Genomic DNA, 22,450 nt, shown 5'->3' on the forward strand with positions numbered 1-22,450 from the left:
CTGAACCAATTCCCAAATTATCAAAATGAGATATTTTCCCCCTTAACATAATGACAATCATGACATGATATACTTCACTTATGACGAAATTTTTTATTTAAATGTCCTTTTCTCTTTTGCTCCAATGAATGCACGCATCTACCCTTTTTTCCATTGATGTCCTGAAGTAACACTTATCTGTAAATGAATTTTTTTAAATATGTGATTTCATTTTGAAAAACTGTCACTCTAAAAAGCACATAATGGTCTATCATCGTAATGAAATATGTATGTTACATTAAGAAGACATGTTTAGATATTAAATCATTGTATTTATTTTTCTGAGACATAAATGGCAAAATAAAGCATTTTCGTATTATAAATTTACTTTCAAAAAAGGTCTTCTTTCTTTCATATTAATAAAAAATAAAATTAATGATAAGATCGTTTTCAATGTGTTCGCAGTCAATCCTCCAGCAACTTAAAAGTTGCTAGAGGATTGACTAAATTTCTTATGTTTTAGGAGACACAGCTGGTGAAAAATAGCGTTACCCCGACCAATCAATCGTATAAAATGTATTTCAAACATTCAATTAATCTTCATGTTGATTGGTATATGGTTGGTTGAAAATCAAGAGATTAACTTCTGAAAACGCCCCTAACTATATGCAACTAAACAATATTCTTTTATTAACAACTCTTTTCTTTCAAAATAATGATTAAAATCCTTTTGGCATTGAGCTCACGATTAAAATGAAATTTGGATTCATTAGGAGTCAAATTAATTATTTAAACACATCAAGCATGCAAACAAAACACCCTCAATTATCACATTGAATCATAATTCTTCTCACTGATACACATTGGAAACTAGCTGAAAGAACTGAATAACCTTTCACACATTCATCAAAGAAAGAAGGCAGATATATTATGCTTTAAATCTTTATTTCAGTTCAACAAATACGTTAAATTTCATCCACCAATTTCTTGCAATAATGAAATCAATACTAAAAAATTCATAGAAGTCATGATGAAATATCTTGCATAATATCATATTCTGAAGTTCACAAGGTGACACAAAGTTTGGACGGTACTATTTTTTTTTTGGTATGAATTTGGACGGAACTATTAATGGAAGTATTCATATAACAAGTATACAAATATAAAATGTGTGGTTTGTGTGAGTAGTATCCAATGTAATTGGTACAAATTAACACAATTTAAAGTTGGGTTTATCAACCTCCAAATTCAGACATCATCTAAATGGTGGAAAGTCAATTCATAATGATCAAAGAGCCTCAAATTCTCCTTAAACAAATCAAACCTTGGGCCACTTAACCACAATGCTGTACACATGCATGACCACAGGTGTTCAAAAATAAAAATGACTCCCTAAATGCATTTTATAGGTCAAATTTATACTTTATTCACGTTTCATTTAAATTGTAACCCCCCCCCCCCCACAACTGTAATGCCAATAGACCAGTTTGTAGTTACTCCGTGGACAATTTTGGTCAAATGACCTTTCATTTCTTTCATTAAGATAGGCAGATTTCAAAGCAAGATATTACGTATGCATGCCTTACATAGCGCGAAGAAGTATTTGAATAGACCAGGTGACTAGAATAGCACATCAATGAACACTCTATGAAGGTATTTGTTGCATTACTACTTTGAATGTATATCAGAGGATGTTGTACAATGTACTTGGCAAACTGTGAAATAAACCAGTCATTCATGGACGCATTGTTTTTTGTGGATGTGTATGAAAAACACAATTCAAAAGAATATATGAATAATCAAGACATCGAAGTTGGTGCTTATCTCATTAAATTTTAAACCACCATGTCACTTTAGTACAAATGACCTTCCTCTGATCATGCGCAGAGTGGAACTACAAACTGGCTTATATAGAATGCCCTTTATCACGGAATCCTAGGTGGCACAAAAATCCAACTGATATGGAGGAAAAAATATCCCATTAGCAATATGATAAACTCAGAAACACATTCATTTTTTTTTGCATAGATCTCTTACATTTCTTCTCTGTTATTGTTGTATTCTCAACACACTAATACATCACGTACAATTCACTTTTGCATTTCAACCACCCAAATCCCGTTTTCCTGATTAAGTTCTTCATGTTAGATCAATATAGTTAAGTGGCCCCCTGGTAAAGGGTCTGAGCTAGTATTAAAGCAAGGAAGTGAGAATCAATGCACTAATATTCTGCATTCAATTACCTATTCAAACAATAATGGATGGAACAGTAAACATCGGACGGAAACAAATTGCAGAGACAAAATTGGCTCGTGACATGCCTTTAAACTATTCAATATGAAAGACTGAAAAAGTAGTAAAGAGCCAAATTGGTGATTTTGTAAAAAAATATATCAAAGTACTTAACATGTATAACTAATTTTACAAAGAATACAAATAAATACTAAATAAATAATATACAACATAAATACTAACAACAAATATTTAGGTATCAAATTTTAACAAGGAAGATAAAAAAAGTCTTTGAATCTTCATTAAGATTTCCTGTGATGCCCTGAACTTATAAAACTTATTTAAAAAAATGAATGGTTATTGGTTATATTCTTTCAAAGCAGCTATTGGGATTGAAAGACAAACATTAGGATCGATGTGATATCTAAATGCACAACTAATCACATTTGAATCCTTGGAAATGTAGATTTTTATTTGGCAAAATGCAAAAAAACACATTAAAGCATTTATTCTGTTCTTCATGCTCTTATGTCTCCCCCAACCCCCTCTCTTAATCTTTTTTTTTACTTTCTTTTTGCTTTCTCATTTGGCCTTCTATTTTACCATCTCTCAGTTTCCCTTCTACCAATGTCTCTGGCCATTGCACTGCTTTCTCTTAAAAGTTTCTCCCCCATCTCTCTTTCTTAAATGTTTCACCATTTTCACACACAAAAAATCTTCTTTAGTTTTTTTAGAACCTCTACCATGCACCCGACCCCTTCTCTGTCTTCCTCTTCTTTCTTTCTCTTATCTTTCTCTCTCTTATCTTTCTCTCTCACTCCTTCTAACATAGACCTGCCTTGCTCTCTCATAATACAAACAACAACTGAACCACATGATTACTTTTCGATACAGTCACTGACAATTATAAAACATTTTTTTTTCATTTACAGATGATAAATACCTTAAAAACTCTATATCATGTTTCTACATAGATCAGAAGGTCATTTCATAAAACTTGTTACTATAACAAATTTGCAATAACAGTTAAAAGCTACTGACATTATTCAACCTGATTGGCTGATCATAAAATTGTGATAGAAACTATGCATTACTAAGAAGTCTTTATAAAGCAGGCCCCTGTAATAAAAGACAATTAACCAATTGACAGATGATTTTTGTAATTCCCACAGATATAGTACTTATCTTGTGCTCCATTAGGCAACGGATTAGTGATTAATATCGGTATTATATTCTGATTTCGTATCCACCACCTGTTAACCTTTTTTCTACCACTGGTCCATCATCATCACTACCATCAGCTCCAGCTTGTGTTACCCTGACAACGATAGGAGAGGATGATCTATGAACCCTAGGAGTACTAGGAATAGGATTCCTACGAGGTGAGTTGTAAGGGTTGGTTTCTTGGACAAACTGATAGTTGGACTGCCCTGAGCGACTTGATTTGTACTGTAAAAGGACAATAGTGATGAAAGAGATTCAACATCATGCTCACATCGATTGACTGGAGGCAAATGTACATGTTGCACTGCTTCTACAACTTTTCTTTCCTGAAACCGCATCCAGAATTGTCTGAAAGCATTGCCATTTTTTTTTAAATCTTCAAATTTGATTTTCAAACAAACTTCAGAAGATGAAAACAGCATGTCCGATGTTGGCCTGTAATAGTGACCACTATCATGATGAATACTGAAAATAGTTATATTAAAATATTGTGTACATTCTAAAATTTAGGACTTTCCAAAATTTCCTGGAATACTGGAAATCTCTTTCAAAGTGGAAACACTGATATATGCAGTACTCTATTCAATTAAATTTCAATTTTGTATTTATTCATTCAAACTGCTTAAATATTTGGAAAAACAGCAGGTAAACTGTACAAAAACATCACAAAAAAGTATCATACAAAAAGAGAGAAAGGAAGATCAATCTATATTTGAACATCGGGATATTTGTTTATACTTGCTCAGATGGTACTATCTAAATTTGTATTTTAACAAGAACTAGCACATCAATGATGTGGAGCTCATCCAGCATCTCGCAACAAAATTTAACACAATTTTAATTTCAGCCCAGTTGACACTGTAGTGAACTATATTGGTGACATAAATTGAGGATATAGAATTGAAATTGATAAAGAAATGACAAAGAAGCATATTTTGTGAGCTATGAAAACATTTCATATAAATTAAGCATAAATAATTTTCTAGTAAAAATTTCTAAAATCTGTGTAGAACCTAAGTGGTGAACCTCATGTAGCTCTCAGATGGTACAAAAATAATCAAAATCAATCAACAAATAAACAGTATTTTTGTGAGTTTTGAAAATATATGAATTAGCATATTTAATGTGTTTCAAAATTCTGTGTTGAAATTTTGTATCACCACCTAGAGCTATCATATAAAGCAAACAAAATTGAAATTGATCAACAAATGAAGGAGAAAAAAACATTTTTTGTGATTTATGAATAAATTTTGCATAAATTAGCATAAATAATTTTCTAGACAAAATTTCAAAATTTTGTGTACAAGTTTGGTGAACCTCATGCAGCTCTACCAGATGGAAGAAAAAAAATCAAAATCGGTCTACAAATAAAGAAAAAGCATTTTCTGTGATTTATGAATAAATTTTGCATAAATTAGCATACATAATTTTCTAATGAAAATTTCAAACTTCTGTGAAGAAGTTTGGTGAACCTCATGAAGTTCTACCAGATGAAAGAAAAAAATCAAAATCAGTCAACAATTAAAGAAGAAGCATTTTATGTGAATTTTTAAAAATATGCATAAATTAGCATATTTAATGAGTTTCAAAATTCTGTGTACAAGTTTTGAATCCCCCACCTAATGCTATCATATAAAGCACACAAAATTGAAATTGGACTTGAAATGACGAAGAAGCATTTTGAAATTCAGTCAACAAATAAAATAAATTTTCTGTGATTTATGAATTTCGCATAAATTAGCCTAAATAATTTTCTACTCCAAATTTCAAATTCTGTGTAGAAGTTTGGTGAACCTCATGAAGCTCTACCAGATGGAAGAAAAAAAATCAAAATCGGTCAACAAATAAAGAAGAAGCAATACATGTGAATTTTTAAAAATATGCATAAATTAGTTTTGCATAAATTAGCATAAAAATTGTCTTAGTCAAAATTTCAAAATTCTGTGTAGAAGTTTGGTGAACCTCATGAAGCTCTACCAGATGGAAGCAAAAAATTCAAAATCGGTCAACAAATAAAGAAGCATTATTTGTGAATTTTGAAAAATGCGCATAAATTAGCACATTTAATGAGTTTCAAAATTCTGTGTACAAGTTTTGAATCCCCCACCTAGTGCTATCATATAAAGCAAACAGAATTGAAATCGGACTTGAAATGGCGAAGAAGAAGCATTTTGAAATTGTGGACGGACGACAGACGACAGACGCCACGCCACGGCATAAGCCCATCTGGCCCTTCGGGCCGGATGAGCTAAAACTGATGAACATGATATTCTTTTTATATAAAATGTAAGTGATGATAGCTGATTGCCACCCCCCCCCCAAAAAAAAAAGGCTCTTCTCAAACCAAATGACATCCTGTACAAAACTTGATCACGTTTGAAATCTTTACAAAAGAATTCTCAACAATTTCTTAAAGCTGTACATCAACCAAAATGTACTTTTTGCCTTCATATAAGCATACCTAATAAAAAGTATTTTGGGTTACTTCACTTGTATACATTAGTAATGATATACGATTAAAACTTACACATGCTCTCATATCTTTTGCATATTTGTCAATCTCCTTGCTTGCTTCAGTGCGAGTCATTTTCCACATGTTAAGAGACAGATGCTACAAATGAAGAATAAAAGAATACAATTATCTCATCTTACAGAGTAGCTACTGGACTTATCTAGATACATATGTCATCTCAACCTTTCCCCATTTCCCAGAGATGGGTTTATTTTGTAAGTGCAGATTGGCTAAAAAGTAAAAGGGGTGTTGTGGTCTAGTAGTTGTGACTCTTCTCTTTCAATCTGGGGGATGTGGGTTCGATTCCAAGCCATGTTATGTTTTAAATCAGCAAGATATTCACCCACATTGTGCTGAATGGGTTATGCTTGAGTGCCTAGGCAGCCCAGCTAAAGCTGAGGTAATAATAATACCCTCTGTAAATATTCCTTTATTATTATTTTTATAAAGAAAAGAAGAAGGAGCTAGGGGAGGGGGAGTAAAACAACAATAAGGGGAATGAAGAGGAGAAGGATAATGAGAAGGAGAATGGGGAGGAGGAGGGGGAGATGGAGAAGAAGAAAGAGAAGGAAAAGGAAGAGGAGTAAAAGAAGAATAAAAAACAAGAAAAAGAAAGGAGAATGCGAATGAGAAGTAAAAGAAGGAGAGTAGAAAGAAATGAGGAAGAAAAAAAGAAAGGAGATACATATAGAAGGCTAAGAAGAAAAAGGAAAGAGAAGAGGAGAAGAAAGACAGAGGTAGGAGAAATAAGAATAAGTCTATCACTCTATCAATCAAGCAATCACTCACCCGCCATTGTATCTGTTCAAAACTATGTGGATCATGAGCGATTGGTAATCCAACCTTCAGTTTCTTCACTACATGCCAATCTGGAAATAAGAGATTTTGTGAGCAAATACGAAATGCAACTGATCAATGCTTAGCTTCAATCAAACATAAAGAACTACTGATAATGACAGGAATCATTTGTCACATGTAAAAATAACAAGTTTATGAATGATAATAAACAATCCTTCCAAAACCTAAATAATCAACATTGTTCTTGATGATATATTATAAAGATAGCATAACATGATAGTTTTTGTTAATATTTATTTCTTACATACCCTACATGGTGTAATTGCAAAGTTTCACAACTCAAATACCAATGCACACTTTACGATAAGTTTCTTAGTTTGTATGGAACACTAAACAACAAAATACACTTGAATAGAGTGATAATAAAAGAGATCACATATTTCAATATTTTCACTCTTTGCAGCAGCAATCTATCTCATGAAAGTGTCAACAGTATTTGAATTATTATTACTGCATAGAATATGCTGTCATATTGATTTTCTTTAAAAAAGATAAATGAATACATCAGTAATGATGCAATGTTCATTGATATACATGTACTTACACTTCTTATATGCATCTTGGTAGCTAAAGATCAGCTCAGATAGTGACTACAAAAATAGATAAAATTATAGATTTTAGTGGTGAAAGGAGAAGCACAATTTCTAATGTGCAAAAACTATTATTGAAATGAGAGAGAAACACTTAGACAGAATAGTGGACAAGAAAAGAAAGGATAAAGAAAGAAAGAAAAGAAAGGATAAAGTAAACGTAACATAGAATATGAACGTTTTTAAAAGAGAAAAAAGGCAAATGAAAGTTTGATTGTGAGACACCACAAAAGAGAGAAAAAACTTCTGATGTTCTTGGGCAATTGAAATAATCAATGTAATTCCATTACCCACATTTATAGAGCTTGCAGGCATGTTAACTGGGACTCAGTTTCATTCTGAAAATTTTTGATATCTAACCATCATGTGATTCTTGTAAGAGTATTTAACCATGGAATTAGAATTGCTAGAAAATTAAGTCATTTTAACACAATTTTTGTTTCAATGCATTGTACATGTATTAGTAATGACTATCATTGCATGATTCTTGTCTGTGTAGCTTCTGTTAATTCACAGACTAGGGTATCCACTATCAAACACTGTCAATGGGATTGTTTTTTTTTCTAGGAAGCAAGTTTATATAATTTTTCTGACATGGCATTTCAAAGAGATTAATATACCTTGAATTCAAGAGGTTTATCCATGAGATCTTCTCTCCTGCTCATACCAAGAGCACCATAGCGTGAGTTATGAACCAAACCAAGTACCACATGTCTATGAACATTCCCATGGAATTGAGTCTTAAAACTTATTGTGAACCGTTCTAATCCCGGGGTTCCATTTGTCAAGTAGCTGATTTGTTCAAGATTTTTTGTTAAGGAAAGGAGATTGATGTTTTCACTCATTGAGGTTTCCCATTTATTCTCTAAATAAGTTGTATTAAAAGCAATGTACAGTAATTAAGCAGAATATGTTTATCATATTTTCACCTTTGGAGGTTACACTCAATTCTGCATTGCTATGCTTTTTTAAATTAACTTTGGGATGGGCTTTTACTAAACAATTTTCTAACACAAAATTGCAACTTTCTTACAAAGAGTGCATGAAATTAAAAAAAAAAACAATTATAACATCCATTGGAAATTAATCTCCTCTCATGAGGAGCCCACATTATACATGTACAAGCTTTGCTTTTTAGTGGGATCCTCCATTTTCACAAATTATAAATCACAAATCCTATACACATGATTATTTTGTATGTAACTTTCTTATAACATGTCTTTTTCAAGTTGATTTAATGACCTTGGTATATTTTTTATGATGTTGACTTGTTATGATTGTATTTATTTGATTTATATTTTGTTGAAAATGAAAGAAATCAATGAAATGAAAATGAAGTGTTAATTAAGCTTTAAGATGTGAAAATAGTGCTTTCAAGGAAGGTCCATCTTCAAAGCAGATGACTTTAAATTTCTAGATTTCTTGTGCATGTAAACTCCTAAAGTAGGTATGTTTTCAATCACACTTTTCTTGCAGTAGTACTGATACAGGTGATCATGGAATAGATACTGAGATTTGCTACTCTGTTTGAGAAAATATTTGTACCTGAATGCAATTAACTGGCCATCATACAGTCATTGTAGTATAAGGAGTAAAAATGGAACCCCTCTTGTAAGAAAGTTGACAATAATCATTGTGATTTCTCAAGTTCTTAGCATGTTGAGAATATGATAGTAAACAATTCAATTTCAAACACTAAAAATATGACACCCCCCAAAAAAAGATTAAATGTTAGAGCCCCAAATTTCTGTATATTCCCATATAAGTACATTTACTCCATGAGCATTTTCCAGCAAAAATAAGAGATGGTTTTGATCATATTTAGGTGATACAAAACCTTACAGGGCTTACAGAATGCAATTATGCATCAATTCTTAGGTGTAAATATAATCAACATTTCTTGATCAATTTGAGACAGTTTATACTTTACTTAACAATTCAATATCATGACCAAAACTTCCATTTTATAGAAAGGATACATTCCTAGAATTACAGCTTCCAAACATTTGATGGGTAGTGACTCCCTGATCATTTCTTTAGCAGAATCCATTAAACTGCAAGAAGGAAGAAAAGGAAATTAATAAATCTAATTTTTCAAATAAAATTTCATAAATATTGTAAATCTGTAAATCAAGAAAATATTCCCCAACTTTTCATTCTAAAGAATCTTATATGTTGATAACCAAATTACATTGATAAATGATCTGCACATATTCATGAATAAAAGCCTGTATTCATGACGATGCAGTCTTCAAATGCAAACAAAAAATGACGAATTGTTTATCATATTCCATTTGCATAACATTTTTTCAATGATACAGTACCACCGTTAGGAACTATCATATGTTACTTTTGTTTCTTTCTGAATCATGTTTTTAAATCAGTGTAAAACCAGAAAGTAAAACTTACCCAGATAAAGGCCTGTTCTTTTTTATTTCATAAAACTGCATACCAGTGTGATTGTATCTGAATGAATAATTCAGTTAAGGTTACTTATAACAGAACAACATATTTTTTTTTATTATACCCATGAAATCATGAAATGTTCATAGAACATAAATGAAATTATGCACTGAATGCTAACTTAGTGGTTCTCCTACTGAATCAATCAAAATTGCCTTTCTATAAGAATGTAACTAAAAAAATGAATACATAAAAAAGGACATCATCATGCAAGAAAGCAAATCATTTTTTTAAGTACCTTACAATGTCCCAATATGCTGTAAAAAAAAGTATGAAAATACAAGGCTATTAGTCTTCAATGACTGGTAAACTGTTTTTTAACATTTATTTTACTTTCAAATATATTGGGCACATCTAAATTATAGTGCATAAATAAAGCAAATTTTTTAATTAAACTAAAGCAATTTTGATAACATAATGTCATTTGACTTGTTCATTATAACATGACTGCATTTTGAATTCTTCTCATACATGTAATGGCACACAATCATAATTTACCTACATTGTAAAGTGTAGTGGAGGTAAACTGACTGTTATTTTATTATTTAGAACATGCTATTCAGTGAGGCATGCCAAAGTAGTTCTTGAAACCTATCCAGGTATCTTTAGAATGTTGATAAAAGTTATGCTTGCAAGCTTGCAATGAATTAATTCAACAATTTCCTAAAAATAGGCCATATAGCGTTTTTTTTTCTTTCAAAAAAAAAATCTACATGTATCCTATATGTAGATTATTATTTTGGTGCCCAAGTGGGTATCATTTTAGTGACTTTGTAAAAAAACAGTCTTAATCAGCAACTCATTGATTTTCTTGAAGGATACTGTAGTTCTTTCATATAGTCCTGGATTGCTTCTAATCTAGCTCCAACAGACTGGTAAAGGTGCACAGCAGGGACTGAGGGAATGGGAACCTGTCACAAATAGAGAGAAAAATAGTGAAAAGGGGCTTGCCAAAATATCTGCTTACCTACAGTTGTAGGCCTGCTTAAAATCTGTTTCATACACCATTAAAACAATTAACCAACAACAATATATAATGCCCATCATTGTCTTGCAAAGAGTTGAAATTGCTTTTGATCAAACTAAAATAGTTAAACCAGACTTCAGTATTCTGAAGACCAGTTTAAGTTTAGGTCATGGTCTAACTCTGAGCTAAAATTTTTGGAAGCCGAAAATGAATGACCTGCGTAATAGATGGGCTTAGAAATCAAAACTGTACTATTAAAGATCCGTGTCCCATTTGGCTATCCATAGTTAAACCACCAGTTTAGACAAAAGTTTAGATTAAACCACTCATTCAATGAACAAGGTCATGATATGACATTGTTCTGTTACTATTCCCTGTGTGGTGAAATAAGGTTGGCAATATTTGGCTTATTTTCTCTTGTTCTTGGTTTTTTTTACACTGTCAGTTTCCATTACAGCCATTAATCATATAAATTGTCTCTGAAGTAAATTGAATTCTTTTATTTATTCTAAATTAAAAATAGAGATTGAAAAATGAAAATTTTCTTGCCATTTTACTTTCCACCAATAGAGGGCATACACAAAACTATGCCAAAAAGTCAAGTTTTGGAGCGCTCTGGTGAATACGTGTACAAAAAATGATTCCCAAGTTACTAATGAAAAATAGATTGCAACTGTATGGAAATGAGTATTTTTGGTCACAAAAGTGATATTTTAATGAATGTTTTAAAGTGCGTGCTGTGTACTGCATTGGCATACCATAGATCTACATTTAGATTTCCCAAAGGCAGGGTGGTTGCAGTGAACAAGTGAATTAAAAAGATCAGAATACAGGCCTTAGTGTCAACCTAGATTGTAGACAGGGATAATTGTCTGTTCTGGGAATTCATTAATTAATTCATGACAATTCCCCCTTATAAATATTCTACATGTATCTAGAAGAACATATTATGTAGATCTAGTCCTGAAATCACTATCTTGTCCAGATAAACAACCCATGCCACAGCTGGGCATACATTAATTATGAAGGGGGGGGGGTCCCATGTCTGCAGAGTGCAGACTGCGCATCTGAAAATTTAAAAGAATAAACATGAATTTCCCACATGGCATTCCTTAGACTGAAACTTTTGGTGTAACTTTGATCTTGTCCCAGATCAAGACAAAAAGGCAATAGGGTCTAACATTATGTAGACCCTATGTAAAAAAAAAAAATCCATGCACACTCACACATATTATCTAACGTTAGGTTAAATTGTCACATAGGAAGCCTGGGTTTTAGGGGACTAATTTGCACTTAAAAATGGTAGATAACTTCACCCAACTCATCCCAGGCACTATACACTGTAAAATCATTTGAATGATGAATAGCCCTCCCCCATTCCTGCGGACACTGTCAGTCCCATCTCTCCCCTCTGAATCTGGTTATGGGCTATCAATAAATGACAGTGGGTCAGTGTGATAAGTTTGGTGTACTAGTAAGCAGTTAGTTATTTTTTATCAGTGCAAATAATTTAGTCCCCTAAAACCCAGGATTAGGTCTACGATCTACCTAACCCAGGGAGCTCCGGCCCGCAAACGGAGGGCCAGGACTCGTCCGTGTAATATTCGGCAGACATGGGTACTCTCCAAAATGGGGCAGAATGGGGTCACAATAGCACTCCAAATAAAAGGGGAAAAAAAATTATGCACTTACCTCAATTATATATCGATGAAGGTCTATCGTGACACAGAATCCTGACATCAAGGCACAAACTGGACCCTCAAAAAAGGAAAAGTTAGACCTCTATGTCGCGTTCGTTCTTGGTAGCGATCGGCCATTTTGTTTTCAATTTTGAAAGAAGGAGTTTGTGCCTCGATGTCAGGATTCTGTGTCACGATAGACCTTCATCCATATAATCGAGGTAAGTGCATCATTTTTTCCCCTTTTATTTGGGGTGCTATTGCGACCCCATTTGTCATGAATAATATGCAAATGAACTGGTTGACCCCGAGGTCAATTCGCATGTGCGCGATGTAAGCGATCGGACAGTCATAAGTATGGAGCAATAAACCAGTAATGCTTGTAATATATATGGACTGAATTGTTATCCATCTAACCCGTGGTTTAATTAAGGTTGAGATGTGACACCATTCTACCCCATTTTGGAGAGTATCCTCTGCCAAATATTACACGGACGAGTCCTGGGCTCCGACCTGCTTCGCGGGCCGGAGCTCCCTGGGTTACGATCTCAATGTCAATTAAAGATGCGTGTAATTTATTCCCACACATTCATGAGGATCACCCATTTTTGTGATATAGTACCCTATACCAGAGCTGCCAAGTTGTATTTTGCATTTTCAGTATTCTTATCCCCAAAATCAGTATTTTGACAAAAAATCAGTATTTTTACCGTGTGAGATTAATATTTTGTATTTTTTCCCAAAAAAGTGTATTTCATAATAAAATGCTTTGCGCACTCGCCCATCACGGCGCTCAAGCTGCATGCAAGCTAAAATGCGCACTGCTCTTACAGATGGAAAAAAAAAAACCATTGAAACTTGTGTATATCTCACCCTGGTTTTTACAAAATGATTGAAAAAAAAAAGCAAGTTACCGTACCTGAAATTACATACCATATTTGTGTACGTTTTATGAAATAGAGACATATAGAGATGATTTTTCTCAATAAAATTACGATTTTGTATGGCAAGTTCCCCCAAGTCTGCGCAGTCCCCCTTGTCTGCGCACACGCGTATCTGCGCGATTCTAATAAAAGAAGATACGCAACGAGCACAAACTTTAAACATGCAATACATAGACAGGTATTCATAAAAAAATCTGACTCAAAATGGTGGAAAAATAATGAATTTAGGGCATTTCATGTGACGGCATCAAAATCCCGGAATCGTGTGCAAAGTGAATGCGTGCGCAGACATGGGGTATCATTTTTTTTTCAATCTGAAAATGACTGCCCGAGGTTTTTCAAGAAAATCCTATATTTTCTTTCATTTTATAATGAGAAATTTAGTATGATGGTGGGCCCTAAGTCTGCGCACCTAACAATTTGAGTTAAGATTTAACATGAATTTCTTCTTATTTCACAAAATCTTTTGGATAATAATGTTCCTTATATTATTGAGAGTAAGTATACCAAATTTCTCATTAAAAAATGAAAGAAAATATAGGATTTTCTTGAAAAAACCTTGGGCAGTCATTTTCAGATTGAAAAAAAAAATGGTACCCCATGTCTGCGCACTCATTCACTTTGCACACGATTCGGAGATTTTGATGAGAAAGGCTGTATTTTGAGGCCGTCACATGAAATGCCCTGAATTCATTATTTTTTCACCATTTTGAGTCGGATTTTTTTATGAATACCTGTCTATGTATTGCATGTGTAAAGTTCGTGCTCGTTGCGTATCCTCTTTTACTAGAATCGCGCAGATACGCGGGTGCGCAGACTTGGGAGACCGCGCAGACATGGGGGAACTGACCATACACTTACGGTAGGATGGGGGGTCGGGTGTCCGGACACTTTATATTTTTGAAGCCTTCTTTTTTGTCTTTGGATTAGACTAAAAATATGAATTCAATAGTTGTAATCATCTTCCATTTTGTTCTCTATAATATTTCCTTACATTTTGCACTAAAAATTGATGAAACTTCGCTTGTAAATTTTTCCAAATGACTTTCTAAAATTGATCGTCCGGACACACAACCTGTCCGGACACACAACAACTGGGTATACTCTTAATAATGTAGCTAAGGAACATTATTAATTAAAAGATTTTGTGAAATAAGAAATTCATGTTAAATCTTAACCCAAATTGTTAGTTGCGCAGACTTGGGGCCCACCATCATAATTAAAAAAAAAAAAAAAAAAAACGTATTTTTTAAAGAAAAACGTACCTGTACTGCCATATTTTGGTTGCAAAAACGTACTAAAACGTACTGGTTGGCAGGTCTGCTATACCCAGTTGTTGTGAGTCCGGACGATCAATTTTAGAAAGTTATTTAGAATAGAAAAATTTACATGCGAAGTTTCATCAATATTTAATACAAAATGTAAGGAAATATTTATAGAGATCAAAATAGAAGATGATTAAAAAAATCCAACTAAAGTATTGAATTCATATTTTTAGTGTAATCCAAAGACAAAAAAGAAGGCTTCAAAAATATAAAGTGTCCGGACACCCGACCCCCATCCTAATTCAATTATCACTGGAGCTAAATAGCTATGTCAGTATGTGACTGAGACTAAAACTAAGGACTAACAGTAACATTAAAACAAGTTTAAATAGACTGCGCGACAGCTTGCCTTTACAATTACAGTTTACTTAGCAGTTTACTGTTTAGTGTTTAGCCTTAGTTTTTTTTTTTTACTTAGTTCTCACCTTCGGTAAGTTTTTGTTGCCTTGAATCTTTTCCACCATCTTTTCTTTATCTGGATGAATCCTTGCACAATGATTAAACATTTTTTCAAATGTTTGGTGAGTCATGGGAAAACCATCTTTATTGACGTAAAACAGAACTCCCCCACTTCCTCCAGTGCCATTGTCATTCTCGTCGTCGCTCTTGTCATCAGCAGCGCCAGATGTTAATTTGGAAGTCATGCTCTTCTCTTTCGAACGTCAATTAGATCTACTTACTTGTTAGTATTCAAAACATGTCTGTACTGGATCCTAGCTTTTGCCTGACATACCTTCATATGGTGAAAAGAAAGAAAAATTGTGGAATTTATCAATGGCAATTGTGCGAGTGCAGTTTGCAGGCAAAGCTACAGGTACCGGTTGTTTACATGTCGTTACGAGATTCGAGAATTCATCGCAGCTGTACGAGATAGTCAACGAGACATAAAAATAAAGTATGGTGGAGTTAAGTTTAAGGTAAGGAAAAAATAAGAAAACAGGGGTGTCAACGTTTATAACAAATCCGTTCAGGTCAGTGCACTGGCTTGAGCGTTGTCTCAATATCCAACATGATATCAATTATAAGATAAAAATTTGAGATGTTATTAGAGTTACAGAACCAGACATGTATACTAAGTTTTAAAAAATATTAATTTACTTTTCTTTTCCTTTCGTATAACCCCTTTTCTCTAGTTTTATTTTTCTTTTACTTTACCAAAGAAGTTATTTTTCACTTCAAGTTTGAAAGCGAGAGATTCGAGATTCAAATGAGGAAAAAATCTTTAAAATTATGAAATAAAAAAATCCCAACTAGCCTATAACTAACAGGGTATATGTCTGGCTGCAGGCATACTTAGAGGAACAATAAAATCCCGAGGCTATCAAATTCGAATTCAGTTCCGAATGTTTTCCGGGCCTATAGCTTGTTTGTGGTTTGCTTTAGGGGCTTTTGCATGTAATCCTCTCATTTAGGCAAAAAAAATACAGGCAGAGGATCGGGGGGGGGGGGGGGGGAGGGGCGATCGCCCCACCACTGATGAAAATATGAGGGGGAACATATCGTTTTGCCCCCCAATATAATTCCGGATGTGCAAAAAATAAAACAAGATTGTGATGTTACACAGAAATCGGCAAGCGAGATTGCATGAGATATACAACTCGTTCTTTACCAACACAGATGAACTTTCATGATCGAACTCGTTCTTTATTTAAAATCGTGCTCAAAATGTCCGCTTTTCAGATAAGAATATAAAAAACTTTCAGCTCGCATCATATCTTTAGCAAACACCCATACTTTTCATGATTAAATGGGTGAATAGAATAAACCTCAAAAGAACCCCCCCTTCGATATGCAATAATCGTTTATTGGATAGGTCTATATATATTGCGTTCTTTATTAAAAACGTCCATTAAGTGTCATTTTTTTCCAGATCGAAATATCAAAATTTTTCAGCTTGTGCGCTTCGCACTCGCATCTATCGTTCTTGCGTTCTTTTAAATACCCATCCGTAATCATTGGTACCAAAAATGCTCGAATATCAAGCTTTCAGGTCAGAATATAAAGCAATTTCAGCTCGCTTTGGTCACTCGCATTATATGTGTAGTGGGGTATGTATCCTCTCCTCATGAGTCATGAGTCACTGCAAACAGATGACAGGTACCTTTGCCTGTTTTCATGTCAGTACGCTAAAAAAATTCGGCTCGCGCTTCGCACTCGCATTAATTTGTTGGTGAGATATGTGTCTCATTCTCATGAGTCACATAAATATATATGTCTTGGTCTTGTCATTTTTTTTCGCCTAAGTATTTGGTGCAAGACACAGTAGTCATGTCAAAGAGTAGATGCCTGCATGGTAACATTTATATATCTATATATATATATATATATATATATATATATATATATATATATATATATATATATATATGTATATATATATATATGTATATATACTTCGGGAGTTTGCGTGAAACTCCGAGTTGCAATTAAAGTTGATGAACCTCCAGTCAACCTTGTGAACTTGTATTTATTATATATATATATATATATATATATATATATATATATATATATATATATATATAAACTCCTCAAAAAAAGTTTGGAAATCTGACTTTGATCGATAATTTCTCCTCGGTTTTAGTAAATATCAATGTGTAATTGACATCAATGAATAGAACATTTAATTTTCTTTAAAATGATGCCCTACATGATATGATTATAGTTCACATGGAGGTGCAGTGCCTTGAAATGTGGGGCAAGGTCAAAATTCAAAAGCTGCAAAATGACACAATATCGAAAGTCACTGTTCTTTTTTCCTTGGTGATGAGTGAGTTTCTCAGCGGTTCTTTTGACTTTGATCGATAATTCCTCATGGGTTTTAGTAAATATCAATGTGTATTTAATATCAATAAATAGATCATTTAATTTTCTTTAAAATGATACCCCACATGATGTGATTATCGTTCATATGGAGGTGCAGTGCCTTGAAATGTGGGGCAAGGTCAAAATTCAAAAGTTGCAAGTAAAAGTAAAAAGTCACTGTTCTTTTTCAGTGGTGATGAGTGAGTTTCTCAGCGGTTTCTTTTAATTATTTTCATGCACCTTAACATCAACATTAATATGGAATCAAACACACCTCTGCACAAGCAAACACATAACAAACAAACATGCATGGGTATATCAAACCACGACTCAAACCATGTTATCTCACAGAACCATCACTACAGAAGCAGGGGCTTGATTTGAATGGATTTTCATCTCTATTGACACAGACAAAAGAATCATGTTCTGTATTGACCCTTCATGACTATTTCTGCTCGTTTTGCAGCTTTTCAATTCAGACCTCATCCAACACTTTTGAATCCTGCTCTTTTCGTGATGGCATGATCATAATCTTTTGGATGATGTCAATTATGCATTGTGTAAAATTTTGGGTTGGGAGAAATTAATGGCCAAACTCAGATTTCCAAACCTTTTTTGCTCGTTTTGCAGCTTTTCAATTCAGACCTCATCCAACACTTTTGAATCCTGCTCTTTTCGTGATGGCATGATCATAATCTTTTGGATGATGTCAATTATGCATTGTGTAAAATTGGGAGTTGGGAGAAATTAATGGCCAAACACAGATTTCCAAACTTTTTTTGAGGGGTTTATATATATTTATATATATATATATATATATATATATATATATATATATATATATATATATAGGCCTATGTGTGTGTGAGTGAGTTTGGTTGTTTTGTGTGATCGAGCGCAAAAAAAGGAAGTGGTTCTGAGTTACAAATATTTGGAATTGTAATTGGCCGCGTGCGTGTCAGGGGCCTCGGAACGGTTTTCAAAGGGGGGGGGGGGGGCTGACCATGCAAAAAAATCACAATTATACGGTTATTTTTACGTTTTTGTAAATCAGTGTGGAAGGGGGGGGGGGCTGAAGGCCCCCCCCCTCGCTTCTGCGGCCCCTGCGTGAGCAATAATAAAAAAAAACCTTTTCATTTGTTCCCTTTAATTACACAAAATTACTAAAATGTCACATTTTTTCCCCAGGAAAAAAAATTCATGAGGATAAAATTATGATGAAACGATACCTATAACATGTAAATTTATAACGATTTATGTTTATATTTTGATCATCGTTATAATAGTAGAAAATCACAAATTCATCATGTTCATAATGTGCACCATAATTAAAAAAAAATGTTCGCGGGTGCCTCTTGTCACAATCTGCAAAGCTAATTGCCAGTTTAAAATAGTCTTTGATCTCAGTTTTTACCAACCGTTTTCATTCGTTGCCAGAATTAGGCCCTATGTTCATTATTTGCTTTTACTGATTTCTTATTTTTCGACTTTCATAAACATTTATCAAGTTTGAATTTTTTTACTGAGCTATAAATTAGTCATTAACCATAATCATAGAATGGTCATCAGACACTACCGAATCATGGCGCATGGCCAGCCCTGCATCCGGTAAACTTGCAATTGTGTCCGGTAATTACTTATGTATGGTTGTAAAAAAATTGATTTTTCGTCAAAAAATTCCACCATTCTATAAAACAAATGATACACAGGTTTCTTCGTGCATCGGTAGGACTACGTGTAAATGGGAAACTAGTGTTTAACACTCCCAAGTTACCTCATGCTCACAAAACCTACCGATACACTTACATCTGTGCATTACTATAACTACAACAAGCATCCATAACTATATACCCCAAAACACATTCACACTCAATCATACGAAGACTTCAACGTCAAAATGAAAAGATAAAGAAAGAGGGGGAAATGAAAAAGAAAAGCTCTGCTTAATTACTTTTTATTGATTGAAGTTAAATTCTTGTGATTTTTTTGTCAAGTTTGGAGATCACTTACTTTGTTTGATAGTTTGAAATCATTCCCAGTAACTCTCCATTTCCTCTCCACTCCCATCAGAATGAATGGAAATGTGTTACAGATTAAAGGAAAGTTCATCTTGAAGGTAATTGGTTTAAATGAAAGCAGAATTAAGAAAAAATAATGGTGAAGGTTTGATTTTAAAAAATCCGTTAAAGACAATATAATGGAGTAATAATATTTTTGATAATTCTGATTTTGTGTAGTAACAGACACTCATCTTCTCTATTGTGATGTGTAATATAAACTCCTCAAAATGCTATTTAGTAAAAAAAAATGAAAGTGATGTTCATTTGTGCCATGGGCGTAATTATACCGTATCATTAAACACACCTTTTCATACACCTTCTGTAGTGAATGTATTTTTATTTATCATGTTCTATTAAAAATAATCTGTAATAAATGTATTTTTATTCATCGTGTTCTATTAAAAATGGAATATTGGGGAGTTGCTCGCATATGACGTCACATAAAACATTAAATAACAATCGATATTCTTTGGTGGATTTTCATCTCAGCTGCATGCACAAATATTTTCTTCTAATTTTCTGCTATTTTCTACCTGTCCCCTGCCTTTCTCACTTGTGCTCCATTTTCAACCGTATCCTACAATATTTTGATATTTTTACCAATCAACAAAACTTTTGACCCTCTCATTCTCTTACCGCTTTTTCTTTCTCCTTCTCCCCGGTCTTGCCCTTTCTACCCGCTTGCATAAAAATATGAAATCACATCATGTTTTAATGTTGATCCTCCCCACCCCAAGAAAAATGATATCGCAGATGACATTCATGTGTCATTGAGATTGATAAAATTTTTATTAAGAGATGTTTGTAACGCTTAACATGCTGAACATTAAACAATAAAGAAAACGTACAATACAAAACTGAGATAATCTCTTACAAATTGTATCATGTGACTTAATAATTCAGTCATAAAGCTGTTTTTTTTTAAAGAATAGAGTGTCCTAATGCAATGAAGTCTATCAGGTCCTTCACCCTATAGAAATATTCAAACACTGCTGATGTCCATCATATCATATTTTTCCATTATGCAATTTGCCAACTTCCTGAAAAATGAGGTATGATACTAGCTCGATATAAGAGCGTGAGCTGCGAATCAATAATTAGTTCTGCTATCATGCCATACTTTCTTTAAAGAAGCTCGAGCAGTTTGAGGTAACTGTTATATAGCTACATAATAGTCCATGATAACAAGGGTTAGGCATATATATCAAAGTATAAAACAAGCAGATTCAACAGAGAAATTCAAATCCATATTAAAATCCTTTTTTTTTTTGTTAAAAACCCTTTACCTTCGCATATGAAACCACTTAACTGTCTACAGTAAACTATACAATTACTTTATTTTTTGTGCTGAAATTCCTTCTATTTTTTCCTCTCAGCGACATCATGTTTTGTGATAAGCGCTATAGAAATAACGTTAATTCGTATTATCAATGCCTCAAGTTGAGCATAATCATATTGGTTTGTCTCAAATTTGTCAATTAAGATTAGCCCTTACATAAATTTAGAGCTTATATACGAACTAGCATTAAATTATAGGCCCTATAAACCTGTTGGGTTGGAAACAGAGCGTGCCAAGTCAACCCCAGCAACGCATTGATTTGGACAATATACACATGGCACTTAATTTTTTGATAAAAATTGGATGATAGATAAAGAAATCGTTTCATTTATGCGCACATCAGGTTCGATACGAGGAAGCTAATGATTTCACACACTCACTAATTTTGTTATATTAGACCGACATGAAATAGAGAGAATTTTATTTCTTATAGAATTTGGTCATGAATACATGGAAGAGGATCTCTACTATCAACGTAATTGATGATAATGGTGAATGAAATCATACACAAATGATATTATGTTCTATGGGGAATCAAATTGAGAAGGGCAATACATATTTCATATTTATAAAAATAGAAACAAATATTGGTATACGTTATTGGTCCCCTCATTTATATAATGATTACGAATGATGTGCTGTTTGCATATTACTTTTTGTGCACACATGAGAGACTTGAATCATTTCTGAGGGTAAAGAAAGCACTGAAAATTTCAATTCTACCTTCTTCACCAACATTTTCATTTTCATTTCATTTCAAATAAACATTAATTTTCCTCCATTTTACAAAATTTCTTCATTATTGTTAACAAGAATTCATATGAAATCAATTTCCATAAAGAATATAAATATATACATCTTATGTGTACAGAGAAAGGCGTAGGTCCCTAGAAGCACATGCTTGTGGCGGGATACGCCTGTGGACATATAAATATATACAATACACAAAATACAATACAAAGATAAGAAGGGCTAGAAAAAGAGAAGAGAAGAAGGGAAGAAAATGGGAAGAAAACGAGAGAGGGAGAAGTGAGCAGGAAGGCGGGCATGAGTACCGAGTACCGAGCAAATAGAGCGTACAACAATGTATGATGGAGAGAGGGAGAGATAAAAAAGGTCAAAAGGAATATAAGGTATGAGGATATTCAAGCATAGGATGATAAAATCATTTTTTAATCTTTTTTTTAATGCTGACAAGGATTTTTTATGTAGTCCGGAAGATCATTCCATATTTTCGGGCCAGAATAACGGATGTTGGGTTGAAAGATAATCTTTCTATGTTAGGAATATATATTTGGTTATTTGTTCGGGTATCAAAATGATGTATATTTGATACATGCGTAAAGAAATTACGAAAATTTTCTGAAATTTGAGAATTTAAACACCTGTACATAAAATTACATTGCTGAAGTTTATTGATGTCGTTTAATTTCAGCAGTTTCTGGGAATGAAATAAAGATTTTGTGTCTGTTG

General features: G+C 33.3%; 1 protein-coding gene across 1 annotated transcript; it reads right to left on the reverse strand.

Annotated features, from left to right (window-relative positions):
* Nucleotides 1-905: 905 nt before the first annotated feature.
* On the reverse strand, nt 906-15,677 carry LOC129265019 (tubulinyl-Tyr carboxypeptidase 2-like). Its single transcript, XM_054902998.2, has 9 exons — nt 15,199-15,677; nt 10,681-10,769; nt 9,805-9,861; nt 9,375-9,449; nt 8,016-8,187; nt 7,350-7,395; nt 6,737-6,816; nt 5,963-6,046; nt 906-3,660 (listed from the first exon to the last, which is right to left on the reverse strand). Exons 1-9 carry the CDS (start codon nt 15,415-15,417, stop codon nt 3,439-3,441), a joined length of 1,044 nt encoding a protein of 347 aa, XP_054758973.2. The 5' UTR covers nt 15,418-15,677; the 3' UTR covers nt 906-3,438.
* Between the last annotated feature and the right edge of the window lie 6,773 nt (nt 15,678-22,450).

The sequence above is a fragment of the Lytechinus pictus genome, chromosome 7 (genome assembly GCF_037042905.1).
Source record: "Lytechinus pictus isolate F3 Inbred chromosome 7, Lp3.0, whole genome shotgun sequence".
NCBI classification, from domain to species: Eukaryota; Metazoa; Echinodermata; class Echinoidea; order Temnopleuroida; family Toxopneustidae; genus Lytechinus; species Lytechinus pictus.